This window comes from Silurus meridionalis, chromosome 9 (genome assembly GCF_014805685.1).
Source record: "Silurus meridionalis isolate SWU-2019-XX chromosome 9, ASM1480568v1, whole genome shotgun sequence".
Taxonomy (NCBI): Eukaryota; Metazoa; Chordata; class Actinopteri; order Siluriformes; family Siluridae; genus Silurus; species Silurus meridionalis.
The window spans coordinates 22,245,900-22,271,382 of NC_060892.1; the positions used below are offsets into that span (position 1 = coordinate 22,245,900).

General features: G+C 36.8%; 3 protein-coding genes and 1 long non-coding RNA gene across 9 annotated transcripts in view; 2 read left to right on the top strand and 2 right to left on the bottom strand.

Moving 5' to 3' along the window:
* The first annotated feature begins 2,252 nt into the window (after positions 1-2,252).
* Positions 2,253-3,649, top strand: LOC124391594. The gene is made up of 3 exons (XR_006927007.1): positions 2,253-2,387; positions 2,753-2,992; positions 3,619-3,649. It is a non-coding gene; the product is annotated as an uncharacterized LOC124391594 (long non-coding RNA).
* A 2,558-nt stretch (positions 3,650-6,207) lies between these two features.
* e2f8 (E2F transcription factor 8) lies at positions 6,208-14,002 on the bottom strand. Of its 3 annotated transcripts, none has more exons than XM_046858429.1 (15): positions 13,667-14,002; positions 12,729-12,929; positions 12,469-12,559; positions 12,119-12,346; positions 11,194-11,350; positions 10,627-10,926; positions 10,255-10,407; positions 9,398-9,529; positions 9,107-9,301; positions 8,937-9,021; positions 8,309-8,744; positions 7,778-8,032; positions 7,210-7,336; positions 6,742-7,016; positions 6,208-6,599 (listed from the first exon to the last, which is right to left on the bottom strand). In XM_046858429.1, exons 2-15 carry the CDS (start codon positions 12,764-12,766, stop codon positions 6,456-6,458), a joined length of 2,616 nt encoding a protein of 871 aa, XP_046714385.1. In that variant the 5' UTR covers positions 12,767-12,929; positions 13,667-14,002; the 3' UTR covers positions 6,208-6,455. The 3 variants fall into 3 exon arrangements, with proteins under 3 accessions (XP_046714385.1, XP_046714384.1, XP_046714386.1); XM_046858428.1 differs by having other exon boundaries at positions 11,194-11,353; XM_046858430.1 differs by lacking the exon at positions 12,729-12,929 and having other exon boundaries at positions 11,194-11,353.
* Positions 14,003-14,136: 134 nt separating this feature from the next.
* On the bottom strand, positions 14,137-25,273 carry immp1l (inner mitochondrial membrane peptidase subunit 1). Of its 3 annotated transcripts, none has more exons than XM_046857018.1 (6): positions 25,139-25,273; positions 23,366-23,502; positions 21,809-21,897; positions 21,535-21,661; positions 20,506-20,616; positions 14,137-14,434 (listed from the first exon to the last, which is right to left on the bottom strand). In XM_046857018.1, the coding sequence occupies exons 2-6, from the start codon at positions 23,468-23,470 to the stop codon at positions 14,408-14,410; spliced, it is 459 nt and encodes a 152-aa protein (XP_046712974.1). In that variant the 5' UTR covers positions 23,471-23,502; positions 25,139-25,273; the 3' UTR covers positions 14,137-14,407. The 3 variants fall into 3 exon arrangements, with proteins under 3 accessions (XP_046712974.1, XP_046712972.1, XP_046712973.1); XM_046857016.1 differs by lacking the exon at positions 14,137-14,434 and adding an exon at positions 18,168-18,357; XM_046857017.1 differs by lacking the exons at positions 14,137-14,434; positions 25,139-25,273 and adding an exon at positions 18,168-18,357 and having other exon boundaries at positions 23,366-24,155.
* The window catches only part of elp4 (elongator acetyltransferase complex subunit 4), a 34,076-nt gene continuing 33,773 nt past the window's right edge, over positions 25,181-25,483 (top strand). For both annotated transcript variants that reach the window (XM_046857013.1, XM_046857015.1), the window contains exon 1: positions 25,181-25,385. In XM_046857013.1, the coding sequence (XP_046712969.1) occupies positions 25,181-25,385 (205 nt within the window). The remainder of the gene's footprint in view (positions 25,386-25,483) is intronic.

Genomic DNA, 25,483 nt, shown 5'->3' on the forward strand with positions numbered 1-25,483 from the left:
TAAAATTGTAAATAACCCCAAATGAAAATTAAATATAATCTGTAAAGAGCTTGTTGTGTTTTCCTAAAATCCACTGTATTCTCAGTGAACACTCGTATGCTTGTTGTTGGGCTGTGAGAGAGACCCCGTGTAGGTCGCTCGTACTGGGCTTTGAGCTCATTTATTTTCCATGCCCTCACTTCGGATTGCTGAGGGTAAGTTTCTTCAAAGTGTCTATGTTTAGTTTGTAATAGCATTTAATGTTTCCACTTTTGACAACCGCAACAGACTCGAGCAAATGAGTCACACAGGCCTCGCAAAGCTCGATGCAGGAAGAATACATTTTTATTTTTCCACCAATTTATCTCGAAAAACTTGTTTTTCAGCATCAACTTTCCTTATTTTTGAGAATTGCATTGTTTTTCACTCACTGAAAGTTTCCTCTGTTTGCGCATTGCTCTCTGCTGCCTTCACTGCACACACAAATGCACATCTGATCACAGCAACAGTGAGCATCGTTAACTGTAGTAGCGACCTGTGGTGACGTAGGACCCAAACGACTCTACTATGCTGACCTTAGTGTGTCTGATATCAATGTGATTTTATAAAAAAATAGAGTTTAGCATATATTTATTTCATTATGTGAAAATTCTTTGCAGTCCGGCTGGACGCATCTTGCGTTCCAGATTCCGCCAGTTGGCAACCCATGATCTAGGGGATCAAGAGTGGGTTCCTTGATGATGGGAATAACTTTAGCACTCTAGAATGTAGTAGGAACAAGACAGGTGTTATGAAGTCATTAAATATGACAGGAAAGATATCTTGTGAGACAGTCTGGAAGATTGCAGAAGACATTGGATTCAATGAACAGGTGATAGGATTGCAGGATGAGATGACTTGCAAGACCTTTTCTGTTAATAGATTGCAAAAATCAATTAGTGAGAGAGAAGGAGAAACATGAGTGTAGTGTAGAAGTTGAGGTAGGGGTGAAGGTTATGAGGGATAACATTTTAAGGATTTGGAATTGAGACAAATGTCAAGATGCGATCCTGCCCAGGGGGCAGGTATTGAAGGTCAGTAAAAAGAAATGCAGAAGAAAAAGGCAAAGGGACTGGATCTTGTCAGATACAAGGTTGAAGTCTCCATGGGGTCCTGCCCGAAGGCATGATAAACAACTCTAAAACAACCGCCACCTCTGCTATGTGGTGTGAGAGAAAGCATATGCAAAAGAAGAGCTGCCCCAGCCAACATGTCCATGTGGGCCCCACATGGGTTTTATCTGAGTTATATGGGCATCATGTGGGCATGGGGTCAGAGTAGGCACTTTGATGGGCTGAATGTGGGCCCCAGCTTAGTCAGGGTTGTGGGCCCCAGTTAGGTTGCTCATTTTGTTTATTCCAGGGCCACATTTGGGCTATATTTAGCTATATTATTCAATTGATGATAAATTCAATTGATATGTTTTTTGCGTATTTTATATGATCAAAACTAAAATTGTATATATTAACAATAACATAGTATGACCTTTAGTTAAAAATAAATAAATAAATAAATAAATAAATAAAATCGGTTGTGCAGCTCACAGAGTCTCTCATTGGCTCCTGTGTTCCCGCTTTCTGATTCTGAAGAAACGGTCATCACTCACTACCACTGGAGCACCTGACCTGACCTGACCTGGAGAACCTGACATGTCTGTCACGGTAAGAAATTATCTTTTGTTTTAAATTAATCACATTTTACTGTTGTTTTAATTTAATGTATACTTCTGAATGATTTGTGGTAATTAAAGTTACAGGCAGGATATAATGAAGTGTGAAGGTAAGAACTGGTTTACCTCAGAGATAAACACCTGTAAACTGAACATTCTTAACGATTAGCAGATTACTAGGAAATTGTCTACTAAAATGTGGAAATAACGACTTTTTAAACCATTTTCACCCGTGTTTTCTCCATATAGTGGCCTCATGATAACAGGAGGGTGAAACAGTAAAAGCACTGTGGAGTCTCTTTATCTTTTACTACCTTTATAACATGTGTATATACAATACAATACTGTAAGGTGATTGTGACAATACTTAACATTATTTTAATGTGATTTAGGTGAAATGTGTAGAGGTGATTTAAAAACGTTCATATTTATATCATTTCTAAACATTACTAAAAATATGATTATATATATGACGTTATGATCACCCCAGCTCTCGGCTCCGAGGTTTCACGCATGCGCAGATGTGTTTGACTTGAAGCCGTGCAGTGCAGACCGAACAACTCCGAGAGCAGACAACTCCGAATTCTTCATCACTTTCACGGTATTTTTTATGTCAAGCACTCTCCGGTTTGTGCAGTCAAGTCGAACACTTGCTGTGTTAGCTCCACTAAAGCTTTTTGAAGACAAAACATCGTTATAAGTAAGTAACTTAAACTAATGTTACAGTAGTCAGCTCAAATTCACGGTCCAAAGTGAACCAGTACGAATTTAATAATCGAATGTGTTCAAGTCCCCACTAATTATTCTACACATTAATCACAACAAAGCCTGAAATTCACCATATTGATGCATTTAACTTTTTGCATGGTATTGTGTCATTTTAACATCATTTACTCAGATCAGTTAACAGTTTGGGCAAATGGTGGATTAGAAGGTTCTTACAACTTTGTGATTTTTTTGTCTTTTTTTTTATGCTCATGTAACTTGCATGTATACAAATAATGGATTGTGCCCTGGTTGATACAGTAGCATGCTCTACTTTATATACATTTTTTTGCTTTACAGGAAGCCTGAAGCAGAACCACCAGCAAATAAAAAAAAACTTTATCAGTTTGACAACACATGTGCTGCAAATCCTCACAACACAACCAAACACAGAAACACGCTGCAAATCCTCACAACACAACCAAATAGCACAGATCACAAAATAAATGTTTCAAGGGAACCACAACAAGTGACGACCCCGGGACTGCTTGTTCAGTGCCTATTCATCAGTGGTGTTGATGTGTGTCAATGACCTGAAAGGTGAGTTGTTTGTTTATTTTATCATTGTTTGTTTATGGTTCCTTGGCCTTTGGATATTATTATACTAAATAATCTGTTGAAATACACAATTAACTGTAAAACGTTATTATTTTAACTGGCAAAGCCAAGGAATCATAATCAGGATGTTAAAATAAACAAAAAAAAAACACGTGCTGCAACAGGATTTGCAGCACGTGTTGTTTAACTGATGAAGATGTTTTCTTGATTTGCTAGTGTTTTTTCTATTTGCATATGTTTTCTTCAGTTGCAGTGCGTTGAACTTTATGGGCCACCGTGATCCTAGGTGTGACTTACATCTTTCAGCTGATCAGAATCATTGTTCAATCACTGGCTTTTGGCAATAGCCAAATATTAATTTAAAAGTCAAGTTCAGACGCAAGGTTGATATTTTAATTGTTACATTCATAAGTTTTGGATTCCATGACTGGTCCCCCGGCATAAGTTATTACTGTGCGAGGCAGAGGTGGGAACAATTCACTGATGAGATTCTAGGATATGTCTTAATTATATTGATGCATGTTTTTTTTAGATGCTGCTGTGAATGGTAGTATTTTAAAATGTACTAAATTGCCTTTTCTGTCTTCTCTTTCTTTACTGTTTTGTAGGTGTGGAGCCGAGGAATCTGCAATGACCCACCAGTGAACTATTCTACTTTAGTAATTCTGTTATTCCTGTTTTTTTACTTGAATTCATTTAAATTAAATGTGATTTACACATTCTGAGTTGAAGTCATTTATTTTTCACAGTTCAAATACTCAACCATGTAATTTTAAACATATAGCAGCACATAAAATCAACTAATATTAGTTCTTTGTTTGGTCAGGCACAGTTTTACATTGTAACTGAGGTTTGAATTGTTTTCACAGTGGATTTTCATAGTAAGATTAAGTTCACTCACAGAAATCAGTGATGAAATTAATAAATGGAACCCAATTCTCACCCACTGTGATCCCATAACAACCCCATAAAGGGGCCAATTGTGGGTTGACCCCATAAGAGGCCTACATGTAGCCCACTTCGGCCCCATTTTTAACACCTATTTGGGACCCAAATGGGCCCATATAAAGAACACCTATACAGGCCCCACTTAGAGCCCACCATGGACCCATCAGTCGCCCTTCTGGGCTAACACACATGGGGCCCCATTTGGGTTGCCCATGCAGGGCCCAAGTGACAGCCCATCAGAAACCCACATGGGGCCCACATGACAATGTTGGCTGGGGCCATAGCAGAATTAAATGGAAATATACAGATTAAGGTTGCTAGGGTGCAAGGAAGTCAAGAGAGTGATGAGAGGCTAAGATAGCTTTCTTCACAGCAGACTGGCAGTTTAAAAGCCCACGTAACACCAATGTTTGAAATTGAGATTACAGTGGAGGGTTGATAAGATTACTAGAGGTTCTGCCTCTGGTTTTTGTGTGAAATCTTCTAGATTCATGTGAGGACAAAGATAGTCTCGAGGTACTTGTCTGAGGTCAGTTCATTCTAATCATGAACTTAAAAATAACATGGTCTATGGTCTGTGGGTCAATTGGTACGGAGCCGCACAGAAAGAATACATAACTTACATTATTTTCGTTTTATTTATTATCTGATTCTGAACACACATCTGTCTATGACTCACTGTTGATGCATGTCATGATGCCTCGGTCACATGTCTTACCTTCATCCGCTACCTTCTAAAGGGGCTGCTCCAGCTACTAACACATAATACATTACTGCTAAATTCAAACCCCCAAGCGAGCAAAATGAACAAACAACAAAACAGTGGATTTACTTTTATTATTATATTTAGAAAATATCAGTTTTTACGCCGGTCGTATCATTTTATTTTGTTGTATTTATCCGCCACACCTTAAAGGGTCTGACACTAAACCGGTCCTGGCGCAAATAAGGTTGGGGACCGCTGATCTAGAGAATACAGGATTAAATATGGATGCCAAAAATGGGAAAACCTTGAATATCTCTTACTTAATACTGCCCACAATTGGCACCTTAATGGAGACTGATCTTACCTTTGGTTACCATCAAAACAAGGCACCTCCAAACACTAAAGAATAAACATTCCCAAATGATTTAATAACATTATACAAAAGTCTTACCTTACAAATATTTAAAATCACAAATCCCCACAGCCAATATCTAATGAAATGCCTGTGTTGATATAGATATACTTCTTCGACTGCAGAACTCACACAGGGTGAAATCTCATACTGGCCTATAATAAAAAGGTGGCAGAGCTGAAAAATCCACGAGACTGAACAGAGAAAGTGAAAAATCTGTGGTCCATTGATCTGCATTCTCCAGTACCATTGTTTTGTTTATGCAATTTAATGTAAGTTTGAGTACATTTTACTTGGAAGATAAATGTATTTAAACTTTTATAGAAAATAATCAGTGGTGCTTTGTAAATCTTACTTGAAATATATAGATGTGTTTGTAAAAAAAACTGTGGGCATTTACATTATGCAAACAACTGTAAAGAAAAACAGTAACATTTCCATTCTTTCAAAAGTATGTGCTGATTTGTGGACCAAGGTTTAGAGACAAATACTACTGCCCACTTACAGATCTAAACACCCTTTGGAGCCACCACTAAGCTTAATCAAGTCAACCATACTAAGTGAAATTAAAGAGAAATTAGTATTTCAGAGATTCTTACAGAGTGAGTGAAAAGACAATCAAAACTAAATTTCCAGTGTCTCCAACGTCCAGGGAAAATGTTTGCACTCATTGTGATAAGGGAATCAAGTTCAACTTTAAAGTCAATTTAATTATTTTATTCTAAATTAAATGTATGAAACGTCACTTTTATTCACTTCAGTCGTGCATGTGTTATTGAAAATTCAGACTACACCAATGGCCTGCTAATCATTAGATGGTGTCTGGATGTAACAGAAAGGACAGTACAGTACTTGAGGTGAAACACTGCATATATTTTGAACACCTTCTGAAAGCACTGTACCTGTTACAAAAAATAAAATAAAGTATTGCTAGTTTATTCAGTGAATTCAGATACGTTCTAATATATTAAATAATTGTAAATATTTAACACAAACGGCTTTTCCTGAGAGAGAGAGCTTAAACTATATACACATATATACAACTGTGGAATCCATAATCGTATCAAGTCTATATTTGTAACGTCATAAAAGAAATCTATAAATGTGATGTGGATTTCCATAGTAACAGACTTTCCCATATGGCCCAGAAGGCCCACATTTATTTGTTAATCAAACATACACATTATACATTTCCAATACAGCACCAAGCATTTTTACAAAGCTAATTAGAGAACACTAGCATCTCAATGCTAAGATCAAGTTTATCAGTTTTGTTTCTACACATGCATCTGTGCACGCACACGCACAAAAAATCAAGACCAGAAACTCAAAGCCGAAGCCATGTACACAATCCAGAAGTTATTAGTGGTCACTGGTAATCAGTGTTCCTCTGAGCTCACGTCCAGCTTTCTCTGAGGGATGTACAGGCTCTTAGTGGCAGTGGACGTGACCACAGTAGAGACCGGTGTGTGAAAAAAACACGTCTGAGAGGCGGAGCCACTTTTGGGAGTAGTCAAAGCAGGCTAGAGACAAAAAGTTTACAAAATAAGTTTTTATAATAATAATATAAAAAATATATATATATATATATTATATAATTTATTACAACAAAATGCTATTGTATGTAGAGCACAATGTGTATGTGCAGGTCTGTATTGTGCTCACCTGCTGCAGGCTGATAAGTGTGAGGGGTGAGACAGGTTTTATGAAGATCATGCCATGTGTCTGAAGCGGTGTGTGAGCATGTGCGTGCGTGCAGGGTACAGGGCTCGGCTGCTCGTTTGCTGGTGCTGTGTGTGTGGTGGTTTGTGTGCTGTGGATCAAAGCAAGGTTCTGCAAGGTGAAGTTGAGGAATGATGGATTTGGGCTGACCCGGTGGGTGGGGCGATGGATGGGTAATGGGGAAGGGGTAAACTCCTGGGGTGAAGGGACTTCCGAACCTGCAAATCACATCACAAAAAAAAGCACAGTTAAAGAAAGAAGGTAGATACAAAGATACAGACAAATAATTGCAATGTAATTACAGCATCATTCAGTCACTAAACGGGTTCGGTTTGTGCCAGAGAGCAAGAGATAAAGAGATGAAGAAATAAAGAGATAAAGAGAGAGCGAGAGCGTGAGAGATAGGCTGACCTGTGTTTGGAGTTTGATAAATGTATGTTGGTGTTTTATTCGTCTCTCCACTGGAGGTCAGAGTTTCTTTAAAGCTGAGCAGAGGCTGTTGAGTAATTGGAATCAAATAACCTGTAGGGATCAGAGTCTGATACACACACACACACACACACACACTTGATTAACTTGCAGAATTTATTGGATCATGGTAGCAACTATATCTTTAACCATAAGTTACAATGTATATATATAATTTATAAGATTTTATATGCAGCAAACCAAGAACTTAAGGCTCAGTGTTTTGGGGAAACTACATGACGTTCTACACACTTCTCAAAATAATTAAAAGTAAAAGGTTGTACCATAACTCAATCTGGAGAGAGTTAGCCAAAGGTCTCAATAAGTAAATGAGACACTTATTATTTAGGTTTTTTATTAAACATTTTATTTTTTATTAAAGACAAAAACAATTGTCTTTATGGACTGCCAATTTATTCCAGTGTTGTTGTCATGGAAGCCAGTTTGAGTATACTACTAATTTATTGAATTATTTGTTAAGATTTTTGTGTCGTATATAAGAAACCTCTACCTCTGTGTTTGTGTGCCCCGTTGAGTCCTGCAGAGTAGGTGTAGCCTGGTTATGTATTTTCAAGTCCCTCTCCTCGGTCTCCAGGAAGTGTGGCAGCTCCATGCTGTGCTCTACAGTGTCAGAATTATTATGGGGTGTTTTGGTAAATTCAGGTTCGAGGTGTAGAGCTCTCGCTGAGGCACGACTGGAATTCAAGGTTCCTCTACGATCTTTCAGACGAGCTTGTAGGATCTCACACAACTTAGGGGACACGCTCTGGAACACAAGAATACACAGACACACAAAAAATATTTGATAAACTGAAATTCTCTTTAAAAACTCTTTTAAACCTCAGGGAAAAAACATCACAGCATTTTAATCAGACATTTTGTGCAGCAAAAAAGTGAACTTGTGAGCACAGAACAAACAGGTCACACACACAGTCAGAAATCTAACTGATGCTAACTGCATTTCTTAAGTTCAGGGTTTTTAAAGTGAAATAGGTGGAAAAGGCATGTGATTTACCAACCACACACAAGAACAAACACTTACCTTTGAGTTTGTCATCACGTCATTCCGTTTTATCTTTGCTGGACTTCTTTCTAAACTATCTAAACATGTCCGTTTCAAGGCAGGACTTGCTGGCTCGTAACCGTGCAGCAGTCTCTGACTTGTGATCGTTACAGATGCTGGTGAGGCCTTTGGATTTGCTGATCTGGGGCTTTCAAAGGTCATGGAGCGCACAGCAGTGCTGGACGGCAAAGGCCTGGTCACAGAGCGAGGACGAACAGGGGTTTGTGTGACATACACAGCATGGGGAAGCAGCACAGGAACGAATGAGCAGCAGGGAGGAGGTGCAAATGATAACTGCACTGTCTGGGGACAAGCATCTGTTCCTGCTGTCATCGTGGAGGGACAGGGTGACAACACTGAGCTTTTATGTTGTAAGTGAACAGCCTCTTTCGGATTACTCTGCTTTGGAACATTCCTAAAACAAGTAACAAGCAATATTAATTAATAATAACGGTTTCTCTTTTTTTTTTTTATATAGAAGTCGTGAAAAGTAAAAGGAATCAAATTAATGCTTAACTGAATTATACAATAGGCTAAAGTTTTACACTACAACTTTCTTATTTCTAATTAAGTAGTTTTAAGGTGTTTCTTTTTTTTTTTTTTTTACCCAGCCTGTTGGTCCAGCTGCATTTTACAAATCGCAGCAAGGTGATCCATTTTACTTGAAAAGAAGCTTCCATTTGCTGCATCACCTAAAACAATAAAAAGAGAACTACTATAGCATTGAGACAAATTAATGAATTACTATTTTAAAAAAATCTGTAATTATACACTTACTTGCGATTTTAATGGGACTTGATGGAGCAGAGTTGATCTTCCTGCGATCGTCCTCAATGCTTTTTGCCAATTTGACAAGTGAAGGATGTCGTGTAAAACCTCGTTTGGTGCTGGGGGAGCTGAAAAGATTTTTAGTACAGTTATCCACAGACGAGCGGGATTCGAAAGGGCGAGAGGAAGCCTCAACCCGCATACCTGGGAAGAATATAGTACAAATGATATAAAGAATAAAACCAACACACTTTTATATTTTAAAAGTACAGCTGTGTAACCCCTTTAGCTGCCACTAACCCTGTAAAAGATTTTCTGGTCCTGTCCATTTAAATGCTGGTTTTCTTCCTCGTTCTTCAGTTACATGCACTTTCTTAATAAGCTTAAGACTACTGAGGACATTGGAAATGTCATATAGACGACGAATCTTTGCTAAAAAAAAACACAAAATGGGAAAGAAGAAAGAATTAGTTCAAATTAGTAATAAAAAAAAAACCTGGATTTTCAAACATCTTTTATACTACACAGATACAAATCACATTTATAGAGTTTTATTATCTATTTCTGCTTCTACACAAAATGCTACTTATACAAACGCTCATTCTTAAACCCACTCTTACCTTCAACAATAATTTTATAATGATAATTAAATGTATGCCTATGAATATCTAATAGATGGCAACAACGAATTAGTAGTGTCCAATGGTCATAGCAAAACCTAACTAAAATAAACCATGTGCATGAATTTACACTAAGTTTTGTACTTTTTAATTATTGCACAAACACAAATTTACTTTCAGAAACTTTAGTCTACAGTGTAAATGTTGTAATCAGTTCAGCAGATGTATGACAAACATAAAGACAAGACACCTCTGCCATACCTCAAACAATTTTTGTTGCTTATGTGCATGCCTGAGGTTGAAGACATACTTCAAACAAGCAGACTTTTGAAGAAAAACTAAACATTAGACATTAGACCGTGCTATGATCATGATCATGATCGGTTTAATTCCAAAACTTAATCAATTTATCTGCTTGTTATGGTTATGGGTGTTATTTAGTAAAAATACTTATAAAACAAGAGTTAATAACCAACAGTGGAAATTAGGTATTACATTAAAACAGTGAAACCATTCAGTGACAAGTGCGTTACTCACTCTTGAACTTGCTCTTGTCCTGGTCCACCACCTGGTCTTCTCCAATAAGTATCTTGGCTGCGATTTCCAGGCTCACCACACGTGGACTCGACACCAGGAACAGCATAACAAATTTCTGACTCATCACACGCAGGGATTTATCCTTACGGCTAGCTGTGGGTACAGTAGGCAATTGGAAAAAATAAATTGTTAGTAGTGTGATACACACATCCCCTATAGTCTATTCCACAATTACCTACAATCACAGATCTGCATGAATGACTCTACAGGGGAAACATGGCAAAAGCCTGAAACCCCAACATTAAGTAAAAAAATGTTCATGTACAATGAGTATATGGGCTCCCAATGACAAAGATTTAATTCCAGACTGACCCCCTTTCGCATCAACGGAGGCTTCACTAAAGCTTGACTCCCTGTGTATGATTTCCCCATCGGGGTCCTCGTTCTCTTTCTCCTCTCCCTCCAGCTCCAGCACATCCTCTGCATGTCTCTGCCGTATCTGTTGAATCTGCTGGTTATAGTGATGTTTCTCTCCCTCTCTTTGCAGCAATGCTAGGGTTTGTGCAAGCTGGGCACGACCATGCCATGTGTAGCGGTTTTTAGCCAAACGGCTGACCATGTTCAGGCTCTCCAGGACATTCATGATGTCATAAATACGCCGCCGTTCTACATCTGATAAACAAAGAAAGAAAGCATGGAATTAAAACCAGAGAGATTCACAGAGTTGATATTGCAGAAAGCCCTTGATATAACCTCAAAAATCTGTGGCACATTGGGTGATACGTTAGACAATTGAGAAGTGTGAAAACACTGCTGACTGGTATATATTTATCGCAAGATCCAACAACCACAACGAGTTTTAATTTCTTTAAAAAGAATGCAAAGTTGTAAAAATCACAGAAATTAATAGTGGATTTATCGTATTTGTAAAAGTCTTACTCAGTTCAATCGCAACATCATCAAGGCAAATGTCGTTGTTTACAGCTGGATTCGGATGATCTGGATAACGTGCCAAGAATTTGTGACACAGCAACCCAAGACTCTTCTCTTTTCGACTGAGCTGTAGCCTTTCTGATTCTTCTCCTTGTTCAGTATCCTGCTGGGGAAATACAAACATACCACCATATGTTAGAACAAGCAAACGATCAGGTCAAACCCAGGCTGAAACCAGCATTCCCCAGCCCCTGCATGTGTTTTGATAGAACGCAGCTTTAAATTTGCTTCAAATTTTTATTTCTTCAAAACTTTATTTAAAAGATATCAGGTCTAGCTTGCAGAGTGGCTCAGATTCATAAAAATATTAACTACAATATATAGTACAGTAGATTGTCACATACATTTTAAACACTTCAGTACTAAAACACATGTACAAAAAATAGAATGTGAAGTCCCATTCCTACAGTTCAAATATTTATATTTCTAATATTAAGTACACTTAGCCCATAAATATTTGGAAAGTAAAAGTTATTTTTAGATTGATACCACAGTACATTGGAGTTCAAACAAAAATAATAATAATTTATGCAAGTTATTTTGTCTAATTATTTCTAGTCCATTACAAAGCTAGGCTCTGCTCAAGCAATGTTTTACTGCAGCATACCACTCCTGGAGCACAGAGGGTTTAGGGCCTTGCTTAAGGGCCCAAGAGAGGCAACTTGGCGGGATCAGGGCTTGAACCCCCAACCTTCCGTTCAGTAAACCAGCACCTTAACTGAGCTACCGCTCCCAAAGATATTTATGAATAGCAAATAAACAATGTTTCAGCACTTTGTAAACAATATGTTTAAAATAAATAAATAAATAAATAAATATAAAAGGCAGTTGAACAAACGCTTGACAAATTTGCTCTCATTATCACAATTACCTGAGAGGAGTTCTCAGTTTCCTCACTGCTTTTCTTCTCTTTCTCTCGATTGCGTATTTCTGGACTCGCAGCACTGATCAGCATTTTCAAGTTGGATGTCGGTGTCCATGGGTCCCCTCCTGGGGCCTCTGGTCCCTTCTTAGGCGTTGATAAAGGTCCCATTACCTTTTGAGCTTCCTGAAATCTTCCTTTAACTTGTGTTTGTGGCTCCACAAACACAACTTTTTTCTGTAAAACAGAATGTATATTCAGATCATAGTGTAACACTGAATGTTAAATGCCTGATCTTCATGTTAATTAGTTAAGTTTAAAGGATTTTCATAATGCTACAGAAAACACAACACACTAACCTTCTCACAAGCAGTCAGCGAGCTGCTGGTGGAAACCTCACGGTTTTGCTTCAACTGTTGATCATCCAGTAAAGTGCTGGACATCTTCCACCTGAAAAACAGTTTATACAGACACGTAGGAATATTTTAACTAGTTACAGTGTTAACTGCTTATAAGATTATTATTAAGTTATTAGTTAATGAATGGGTACAGTGAACGTTATGGGACTGTAGTAAAGCAGCCCAGCTACTGATTTCTTCATTTCTTCGAGAAAAATTACCTTTTCTTTATAGCATTATGAAGTATAGGAGAAAGCATCGCAGTTCAGGTCAGTGTGTGTGTAGGCTCAGGGTTGGTGAATGGCGGCGGCTCTGAGAAATAAGGCGCAGTCGCTTTGCCCCGAAGTTATTTAGATTTCAGAAGGAGGTGGTCCGGTAACCAGGACACTTGGCGGTTACTGATATCCGCTCTGTCGAAGGCTCTATGGCAGGACGTGTAAAGTCCACGCCCATTTAAAAAACACAGCCAACGAGCTTAGATTAGGACGTGACATCACACCAAAAGCTGCCAATGAGCATGCACCGGGAAACGAAATTCCACAGCAGCGCGCGCTAGTGCGCACATTTTTAAAATGTTGGCGCGGAATTTTCTTCTCCAGAGTCCAAAGTAACAACCGGAACTGCTAAATGTAACAAGATTAACATTAAAACACTGAACGCGCTGAGTCCAAATCTTTAAAACTGTGGAGATCACCATTAGTCCAAAAAAAGTCTGTTCTGATGTTCAAACACTCAGTCCAGATGAACTGTAATCACACCTACGGGTGTAGCACGACTGCTAAGTTTTCCATTAAACACAAAAACCAGAAGTTGACTATAACCAAACTCATGTCATCTACATTAAGTTACATCTGAACTGTGAACGACAAAACCGTTTGGTCGGTTGCTTATTTGCATTTTGCCATATTGCTTTTGATATTTATAAAGCTGGAAAACACGACGAGAGTGACTTTATAATGATCTATAATGTATTATAGAAACAGATTTCAGAACAAATTTACATATTTCAATATCCATTTAAACTGTTTAGATACCGGCGGTAATAAATAGGCGGCAATCAGAGCTGAAGGTTCCCTGAACGTTAGTCATGAGTGTGTGTGTGTGTGTGTGTGTTTCTCGAAATTCTTCATATCTGTAGAAATGTGTAAACGCTACTTACCCGCACTGGGGGTTGATGTATTCTGATCTCGTTTAAAACTCCATGAAATATCAGATCCCACGTCGTTTATAGAAAAGTCTTCAGCTGTTTCCTCTGAACTCCTGGACTACTATCGAACTAGTAATAAAGCGGTAATTAAAACAACCAGCTTCTGTCAAACTTGAAAACCCGTCCCGAGGAACACACAGGCTTGAAAACTCAACTAACATTAAAGAAAACCTTCGACGCTCAGAAAATCTGTTAAACCGAGACAGAGAGGGTTTATACAACAGAGCCTCCCGCCAGGCAGAAGTATCTCTCACACTCACACACACACTCTCTCTCTCTCTCTCTCACACACACACACACACTCTCTCTCTCTCTCTCTCTCTCACACACACACACACACACACACACACACACGGGGGAGGGGAAGGGGGATTAGAGTGAGCGAGTTTGAGCTTACTACAGTAAAGAACTAAAAAAACAAATTTATGTTAAAATAGTTTTTAGTTATTTATTTTAATAAATACAAAGTACAACTGAACATCACGCATATAAATTGCACGTTTTTGTGTAAATTCATATAATTGCAAGATCTAGTTAACATGCGTTTTTATAAATCGGAACAAAGTTTACAAGTTTTACAAAAGGTTAACTAGCTGAAGTGGGAGGAGCTCAGACGGTCGCTCACACGTCACATGGAGTTTCCAGGCTTTGTCCCGAAATGGCGCCCCTCTCCCAGTCCGCAAGGTGATGACGTCATTGATGTGCGACAAGAGTTTTATTCTAGTAAAAAAAAGAAACATAATGCAAAGTGCAGATGGAGAGGGCAAAACAAATCATCAGTTCAGAAAAAAACATTTGTATGTAACGTCATTATTCCAATATTGGGGATATGTGTGAGGTGTAAAATTGTGTTAAAAAATGAGGGACTAGACAAATTGCATTAAAAACCAAACAGCTACTTCTCAAAGCAACTACAACTTCCCAAAGCAGTTTACAGAAATATAATTTTTTAAATTAAAAATTAGTCCATATACGTTTATCCCTAATAAGCAAACCAGTGACTCTTGAAAGAAAAAAAAAAAAACGGACATGGTATAAGGAAGAAACCTTGAGAGAAACACATCCTTATATGGGTGACCCCAACTGTCCAATCATTAGTTTATATCATTGTTGAGTTTATCAGCTCTTCACTAATGAACACTTGAATGCAAAACTGTTCATAGCAATTGCAGTACAAGTTGTCCAGGTAAAAAGGCTGTCGAAACATCTCCACTTTGGTCTCATCTGTCCAATGGACATTACTCCAGAAGACTTGCAGTTTGTTTAGATGACATTGAGAAGAAGCTTTCTCCTGGCAACCCTTCCAACCAAACCAAATTTTTCATTTTTTTCTAATTTACTTATTTTAGTCTGACCTTGTGGTGAATTTGCTCTTACGTTCACTCCTGTGAAGACTGGCAAATGTTGTAAATGCTTTCCATGTGAATAATGTTTCTCACTGAAGAATGATGGACTAAATTGTTTGGAAATGGCTGTATAGACTTTGTCAGGTTGATGGACAGCAGCAATTGCTTCACAACGATTAGTGCTGCCTTTCCTTCTGGCATTGTGTTAACACCTGTATGTTCCAGACCAGCAAACTGCTGCAGCTTTGGCTTTTATAGAGGTGGTTACACTTGATAATCAGTTATCAGGTGTATTTGATTAGCAGCACTTGGCTGTTACTTAGCCTCTTAAATCCTATGCTAGAAGTGAAAGTTAGCTTTTTTTTTTTTTACACGCTTTTTAAAATTTGGCTTTATTTTGTAAAAAATAAATAATGGCACAGTGTAATATTTAATGTATGTAATTCTTTCTTGAGATAATTTTTATTATGTTCTGATACTAGAAAACCGAGATAAGTGATAATGTGTGCACCTGATGTGTTTTTTTATAACAATAAAATAAAAAATATATATAGACTTTACATTATACCAACTACTTATTTTATACAAAAAGCATATACCATATCCCAAAAATAAATTAGCTTATTTTAAAGATGCTTCTTGTACCTCTTGGGTCAAGCTAAAAACCAAATAACACACTGTTCATTCACTATGAGGCATGTTTATTGAAAGGGTCTAACCAACCAGTTACATTCATTGTCACAAGTTTTTTATGGGTGGGAATTAAAGGAACAAGAATTGTAATTCATATTTAACGTTTGAAAAAAAGAGTTATTCTGAAGAGGTCTGTAAATTCAAGAATAGCACTATGAAAGGATGCCTTTTACATCAGGTTGTAAACTTGTTATATATTCCATGATTAAATGTAAGTGGTATTGTTAGAATGTTGAAGCATTTAGGAAGAGCAGTAACTCAGCCATGAAGCAGACCACCACGTGAAGCTGCAAAGCAGGCTCACTAAATGCTGAGGAGCATGGTGCATTATACTCTGCTGAGTTCCAAACTTTCACTGGCAATTATATCATCACAAAAACTCTGCCGCGAAAGCTTCATTGAATGGTTTTCCGTTAACAAGCAGACGCATGCAATCCTTACGTCACTTGTGCTGTGAGCTCCTGACCACTGCAAACTAGAGGAAACTACTGTAACAAATTAGAGAAATTTAGAGAAACAGACAGACTATAATTTTAGTAATTTCAAAACTAAAATATGGAGCTACAGTGAATATAAAAATTCCACACAACCAAGAAAATTGGAGTTTTAAAAATGTAGTAAAAATGAATCATGGCAGTTTCTTTTTCCAACTTACTGTGACATAGTTCCTGGGGTAGAAATTTAGAGGAAAAAATGTTTTACACCCTTTATAAGTGTAGATGTTGACCAATATAATTGTATGCAGATAACCATCTTGCTGAACACAGTAAGAGTGTGTCTCTTGGACAAAGTGATTTGAGTAAACAAATCTTAATCTGATCAGAGGTCCTGTGTTTCTTGCTAATTATGAGGTTCACATAAGGTTTTTTGGTGATCAGGTTATAGCTCTGCTTTCCTGGATAATTCTGACCAGGTAATCGAAGACCAAATCGATTTATTCTGTTACCAGTGGTGTGAATGAAAGCTATTATTATGTAAAAAAGTTTTGCATCATACAAGCATTACATTTTAGATGTTCTGCTCTCTAAATATATATTTAGTGCATGGTGAGAATACAAAGGAAGTTTTTATAAAGAAAAAGTACACAAAAGTACCTAAATTCAGAGTTTTTTTTTGTCTTTTTAATTTTTGCTTTAAAATATATTAGCTTTATGGTGGAGAGTGGTATTTAATGAAAATGTTTCAAAAAAACTTGGGTGGTGATGCTTCAATAATCTTTGTTCTGTTATTATAGTCATTTCTGCAATAAGTAGAGATTGTTTTTACTGATTCAACTAGAAGTGGTTGTGCCTTTAATCACCTCTATGTTTGTATTCACCTTTTGCTGTATATACACTGAACAGGCATAACATTATGAAATTATAACATTATGACTGGTAAAGTGAATAAGACTGATTATCTCATCATGGCACCTGTTAGCGGGTGGGATATTATTATGCAGCAAGTGAACAAATTTCTCCTCAAAGTTGATCTATTAGAAGCAGGAAAAATGGGCAAGCGTAAGGATTTGAGCGAGTTTGACAAGGACCAAATTGTGATGTCTAGATGACTCGGTCAGAACATCTCCAAAACTGATCCAACAGAGGAGCTCCTGTAGCTCAAATTGCTGAAGAAGTTAATGCTTATAATTCTTGACAGGTCAGGACTGTATTTGCAGCAAAGTGGGACCAACACAATATTTGGCAGGCGGTCATAATGTTATGCCTTAAATGGTATATAAAAGTCAGTATTGTCATGATATCACTGATTCTCATCAGTGTTTTTCTCTCTCTCTCTCTCTCTCACTCTATCACTCCCTCTCTCACACACACACACACACACACACACACACACACACACACACACACACACAAAACACCTAATGCAAATTTACAATAAGACAGTTCATTTTTATATTCTTTCCTATTAAAAGAAACAATCAAAGGACCAATGTCACCAATTAATTGTCAATTAAACCACTATAACAACTGACTCTGGGGAAGTGGTACCTCAATAGTTAAGGTGTTGGACTTTTGATTAGAAGGTTGTGAGTTCTCAATACTGTTTAGATACTGCTAGGCCTTTGAGCACTGCCCTTAACCTTGAATTACTGCTTAGCTGTATGAATGATAAAGTTGTAAGTCGCTCTGGATAAGGATGTCTAACAAATGCTGTAAATAAAAAAGGAAAACATATTATTAGAATTTATTATAAAAAAAAAAAAAAAAACAGTAAACATTTTTTTATGTAAATGTCTTTTTATTTTTACTCTAGTACATTTTTATATTATATATACACATTATATATATTGTATATTAGTTCTGCATTTGATTAAGATTTAATGATCTTAGGGTAAACTTCATACATTATGTGATAAAACTTGGTCAATAAACTATTTCTGCTCCACCTTTAACGGACACATAACAGACACAGCATGGCATCCAAGATGAAGTCATAATTTATTACGGTCAATAAAATGAAAAGACACTTTCGCATTCCTGAATACAAGTTTATTTTTCAAAAACTATGAAGGAGAGATGATTGTGGTTACTGTTATTCAGTGCGTAAAATGCGCTCGGCGTTAGGACTCTTGTTTAACACGCCAACACTGTGTGGAGGCCATAGCTGCAAGACAAACACACATAAGAGTAGTGCTGAACAGGAAGTCCAGTATGCCAGGCATGTGTTTTATTATGTTAGAAATGAAAATTACAAATATTTTAATGTTAGGATATACAAAACACACCATATTCTCAATTGAAAATTGATTTACTACTGTCTGCAAAGAAAACACAGTACTGAGACTGACAAGGACACAAAGAACAAAATGTACCACTCTTCATGAGGACTGGCAACCCGGGGTGTTGGGCCATTGCAACAGACACTTAACTAGTGTTTAGCTTATAGCACAGCCCAATAACAGATGTGATGTACCACTGTCAACAACCACTGTTACTGGAAAGCTTACAGATACAGTGCTTATGGGCAACATTTTCTCTCCTTAAGGCTACAAATAAAGCAAATAAATAAAGAGGGCAAAAAGACACCATAATTGGACATATTGACTGGAAGAACGTTTTGTGAGTCCCGATTAGTCTGAATTTGACATTTATGACTGTAACAGAACAACATATGTAAGACGGAAAACAGGAGACAGAAGGTTTTTAAACAATTACCATGCTTCAAGTGAAGGGAAATTTTAAAAGGGACGACATACCCACAGTTTCGAACAAACTCATTTTCATCTTGATTACCTATACAGTCATATTGCATTCTTCATATCTCCAAAGAGTCTTAGGTTTTATCAGAAAGAAACAGCTTTATGTTTCTCTTCGAAAGCAACCGAGCTCCTGGAGGCATGCCGTGGGCCTAAGAATCGCAAACATGAACAGCTTTTGCATAGCGATCATCTGCAAGTTGATCGCATCGATATAAATAAAACAGGAACAACAAGTCTTAAAAATACTTTATAGTCTTAAATTAACTATGGCTAACAATCAGATCCAGCCAGACACATTTGATCCAGAAACAGATCCAGAGACTGAAATTGAACATCAAGAACAAAAGCTACGGCAACTACAGAAAGATGTGTCTATATGGTAAGTACTGTAGAACAATATTCTTCCCTCACATCTTAAAACACACTTCTTTGGAGACATTCTTCTTGAATTGACAAGTCCTGTCCAGCACTGCCAACAACTTCTATAACCAAATGAAGCACATTAATGGGTGTGCTCTTGCTCTCACTCTGGTTGCTGTGTGCGCATATTCTTTCATAAGAAGCAAGTTATTCTGCTGTTCATGAAATCATGAAGGGCCATACTTGAAAATAATTTTCCAAAACTTATACAGACCCAGAAGGAGTGTATTTGGAACAGAAATACTCTGTCATACAACCAAATTGCGGTTTGAAACTTTGGCCATGAGAATCAAACTCTTTAAACAGTGTAAACAACTCGGAATGCATTAAACAGCATTAGACCCCCATTTTCAGGATTCCAAGAAAATTTGAACATTGCTATGCTTCTGACTTTGTGGGAACAGTTTCGGGAACCCTAACCCTAACCCGAGAAAAACATGGGTGGAGGAGTTTAGTGTGGAAAAAGACTGGCCAGCACAGAGCCCTGACCTCAACCCCAATAATCTTGTCCATCTAGTGCATCTGTAGTTAGAATTTATTACCAAAACTGCTCACCTTAATCTTCAGACCTCAGTCTGAACTATTAAACCCGGCTGAATGCCAGTTAACATATAATAGCTCAGAAAAAAATGGAAAGCCATTTGAGACCACAATTAATTATAGTAGTCAAAAGTTTAAACTACTAATTATATTTCATTATATTACTTAGTGTACAAAAAAGGAGAGATCAGTTTATATCAGTATGGCAGATTAAACTTTATTTAGCTTATCCTTTAAACCATTAGCAGTTTTTTCCAAACAACTCTGTATAGATGTAATGATTACTAATATCGCAATATGTTGGCAATATACCAGACTCATATTAGACTTATTTTATTGGTTCTCATTCATATATCACTGTCCTTCATATTTTTCAGTAAATGTTGAAGGGTGCAGAAAGTGCATTTACTTTAAGACACAATCTGGCACTTAAATTTTATTTTTATGGACAGAAAATAACATTTTTCCTGTAACCCTAGCAAGAAATCAAAAATTATTTATACTATAATACTATAGCTAAAGCAAAATTCTAGCACTACTAAATGCCATCTACTTTGATATTGTGATGTACAATTTGCGGTTTGTGTTTTTACCTTTAAACATACTCGTCCTTGTATTAGTGCATAGGGAACAGGACCATAACTCCGTGAGTCTGTGGAGTTCTGCAAATTATCACCTTCCAGCCACACATGACCTCTTGGGACCTAACACACACACACACACACACACACACACACACACACACACACACACGAGTAAAAACTAAGAAAATCTTTTAGTCAATGCCACTGTCTCTAAACCATACAACATCGCAGGTCTCACCACAGTCCTATAAACTTTTCCCATTCACTCTTGCAGATGATCACAAATCACTCCTGCTATCACTCTTCACCACCCACTCCACCCTGCCTGCACTCTTTTCTTCACTTCTCTAACACACTCTCCATTACTTTACACTGTTGAACCCAGGTACCTGAACTCCTCCACCTTCATCAACTATTCTTCCTGTAACCGCACCCCTCCACTGCTCTCCCTCTCATTCACACACAGGTATTTTGTCTTACTCCTACTGACTTTCAGTCCCCTTTTCTCTCCAGGCTCTTCTAAATGTGCTCCATACTCATTATAGTCCATGGAGATTTCTGTCTGCCCTCTTTCATCAACCTGTCCATCACCACGGCAAACAAGAAAGGGCTTAAAGCCGATCTTTGATGCAGTCCAACCTCCACCTTAAACCAGTCTCTAGTTCCTACTGCACACTTCACTGCTGTCACACTGTCCTCATACATGTCCTGCTCTACCCTCAAATACTTCTTTGACACACCTGTCTTCCTCATACAATACCATAATTCCTCTCTCAGCACCCTGTCATATGCTATCTCTAAATCCACAAACACACAATGTAACTCTTCTGGGGTGGATTTATTTACTTTTATTAAAAAGCCATATCACAAGTTGATATGAATAAACTTCTGCTAAGTTGATATGAATAAGCTTCTGCTTACCTTCTGCTAAGTGCAAACCAATCATGTTTGATTCAAGTCTTCAGGTACACAAAACCCCAGCTATTAAATAGGCAAGAACACAATTCACAGTGACTCTTAGACACAATTTATACTCACAAAAGTGTGTGTTTTAAATTTATCTAAAGGTCCACTGGTGCACACTTTATCTCCCTCCAGTCCAATAACTCGTTTACAGATGTTCATTTTTGGGTCAAATGGGCTCTTGGCAATAACAATATCCCCTCTGTAAAAAAAAAAAAAAAAACGCCACAAATTTACAAAAACCTCTAGGTCACTAGTTAGTAGTATTAGCGCTTAAAATACTATTACCATTACACTCTATGTATACATACATAAACAAACTCCATTTAGTGATGTATACCACACTCACTTCTCTATGCGGTATAAGTGTCTGCTGAGGCGTTCTGAAAAAACAATGTCGTAATTGGTGATGGTTGGTTCCATAGATGGTCCTGAACACTGTACAGAAAATTAACACACAAACTAATATTAACACAGGATTTAGAGCAACAACGCTTCCATACAGATGACATCTTTTTCAGGAAAGGCCTTTCAGCAAGACAGTGCTAGACTGCATTAAAAAGCATGGCTCTCTAGTAGAATCTAAATGCTGAAACCAGACTTTTTGCCAACAAAAACCATTTGGTGCATAAGGAAATTAAGAATAAGAAAAAAATACAAAGGACTGTTAAGTAGCTAGAATCCTGTATGAGACACAAATGGGACATCATTTCTCTTCCAAAACTTTAGCAACTGGTCTCCTTAGTTTTTAGATAATTACAGACTTGTTGAAAAAAGAAGGGATGCTACACAGTGGTAAACATGGCCCTGTCCCAATTTTCTTTTGTGTGTTATGGCCATCAAATTCTAAATTACCTTATATTTTCCTTTAAATGGTACACTTCCTCAGTTTAAACATTTAATATGATTTCTATGTTACTATGAATAATATATGGGTTTATGGATTTGTTGCATTCTTTTTTTAGGAATTGGGGTTGTACAATCAAGCATTCAGCAGTATTCCTTTCAATGATTACTGGAAGAAGCTAAACAAATGGTTATCTATATAGAAAAGGAATGCTGCTGAAATATTACATCCATATATAACATAATTGGTTCATACATAATTTGCAGGATCTAAACACATTAAGAGTAATGGATCAGTTTCTAGTTAGTTGCTGGTAATAAAATGAGTACGTAAATGTAATTTGTGAAATGCATATGAGCTTAGGTTTATATGTAACTGAAATTACAGTTGTAAGTTTTATGTCTAGAGTTGTGAAAAATTACAATACAGTTTTGAAATTAGTGCAAAAGTTATTGTAAAAGGTGCAATATAGCTTTTTACGTGCGGAACATAGTTAAAATCTGAGCTCCCTCATGAACAAATTAAGTGTTGGACTGCAAGTTTGTTTATTCTCCGCTTTGCACTTTGTGTCACTGTGGCTACTCACTCAATACCAGAAACTTGATTTATTATTTTATTTTTTATTTAAATAAATTGTTTTTCTGTAAACTTGAAACGTTGATATTCACAAATGTTAATAATAATAAACTGTGTTAATAAATAAAAGACAAGCAATTTTATGTTTTTCATTTCTCCCCCCCCCTAACTTTAGTAAAATTGAACCTGCAGTTGCCAGGACCATATGAATTAATATATATATATGAGTACAGAATAACAGTCTGGTGGGGAGCCTATGGTTAGTTCTGGTCTTAAAAGGCTATAAATTAATTAGAGGTTATTAATTAGAGGACCAACTATGAAATTTCCAGCTTGGCATGAGACATATGTTTGTGAGACAGCAAAAAAATGTCAATGGAACTTAATTTATATCTTGGTTAGATGACCTGTATGAGTTAAGCTGATGACTATGTTTAACATTATGTGTATTATAAGTTAATAAAAAAGATGTAATTAACTTACCATGACAAACTCTCCAATGTACTCGAATGTGCAGTGAGCGATGCAGCCATACTGAACAGCATAGCCAAAAAAACCCAACACCTTGCTAAACAAATGCTGTGACATCAAGCACCTTCGCAAAACACCTGTATAATAACCTGTAACAGCAACTGTTATTGTAGTGCAGAGTATCACATTACACAATCTCACATAACACACAGTCTTGCATTGCACACAGTCTCACTGTGATGTCAGTTGTGAATAGAGGGTGGAGCCTGAAGAAGCGAATGTTTAGGATTAAAGAACTGTGCATAAGTTCCAAGATAAAAAAAAAAAAAAAAAATTAACAAACACAGCGAGACATTCAGAGGAGTGCTTTAAAACACTGCACTCGTAAACATGAAAACTTCAGTGTGGCAAAAAAAAAAGCGCCTAAGATTTACATTGATAACCAGTCACAAACCTCCCCTTATACAGACATACAGTCTTACATTACACACATACTCACACAGTAAGCCACCTATCTGAATGGAAAAGTTATGATTATGCTTTTATGCTTGTTCTATCAGGGAAAGCAGAGAATTTTGTTTAAAATTAGAGCCTGGGTAAACTTAAAAAGATTGATTCATGCACTAGATATGGTCAAACAGTCATCAGTAAATTGTTATGGAATGTAGCTGCCTTGGTTTACAATTAAAATAATAAAAAAAGTCTACACATCCCTCATTTCAATGAATATTTATTCAAATTGTCTTCGGTTTGTATTAGATTTAGTATAAAGATTTAAAACAAGTATGACAATAATGCAAAAATAGATGGAATAAGGAAGGGGCAAATTATATATATATATATATATATATATATATATATATATAAATGTTGTAAAAAAAAAAGTGCCAGAAGCTTGTACAAAAATATAGCATTTAGTCAAGCTATGTGTAAAAGAATATTAATTGCACCCCTACACAATGTTTTATAAATTATTAATTAATTACAACACTGCAATAAATATCACTGAATAATTAAATATATATATATATATATATTATTATTCAGTGATATTTATTGCAGTGTTGTAATTAAATAATAATTTATAAAACATATTGCATTTGACAGGACCATACAGTAAGTTTAAATTACTGTATTACATTAAGCTGCACGTGTTATTAAAGATGGATCCCTATACACCGAGTTAGAAATAAATCTCACTTTACCAACCATGTATCTAACATTAGATTTTATTATTTACAAAATATACAAACAAGAAAACCAATAATTTATTTGACAATAAATATTGCTCCCAATAAGCATATGTATTTTACTCGTTTTTGTCATTTCAGATCTAAAATTCGGACAAAAGCAGAGGGTAAGAGAGGACCATCTTCAAATGTCCAAGAATATCCGCCAGTAATCAGTACAAACCGAAAACATGGACACCGCACTGAGAATAATGCTAATGTGTTCGTTTCTTTTCTTTTCTTGGTATTTTTGGTATGCTTTTCTTTAATTTTTTTATTTTATTTTTAGAATCAAGAGTTTATTTTAAACATGTAACATGTAATATTTCAGCGTATCCCAATACAACCAGTCATAAACTTAAAATATAACCCCGTTTTTTGTTTTGAAGCCAAAGAGATATGAGCTCCATGGAAACACATCGCGAATATCTCCTTTTTTCACAAACAAGCCGAGTACTCAAACAATTTTGTGTTTATTTATTTACATGTAAAACGTTACTGTTGTTCGCATCTATTAAAACACGAATTAGAAGCAGTGCTCAAATAATAAACTTACCTTACAGTTACAGACGGAACCTTTTATTCACTTCCGTTTCCTATGAACTTTGAACTCGCGAATGTAAAATCCAGCATGGCAGTGCCCATGCAGAGCGCAGCTAAAGGGACCCGTTTATCGGGAAACGTCACCAGCTTTCAGAAAAAAAACCGCAGTAAACTGATTCAAATTCCTGGAACTAAACCGTCTGTTCATACTGGGCAGCTCATCATTTCTTCCGGTGTACCGTCACTGGATTGTGCTCTCGGTGAGTTTGCCTTTACCTGAACTATTCAGCGCAGGAACAGTAAAACTCCCATTTAAATAAACTGCTGGTGTTGTTTAACAGAGTAAAACCCTGTTGTG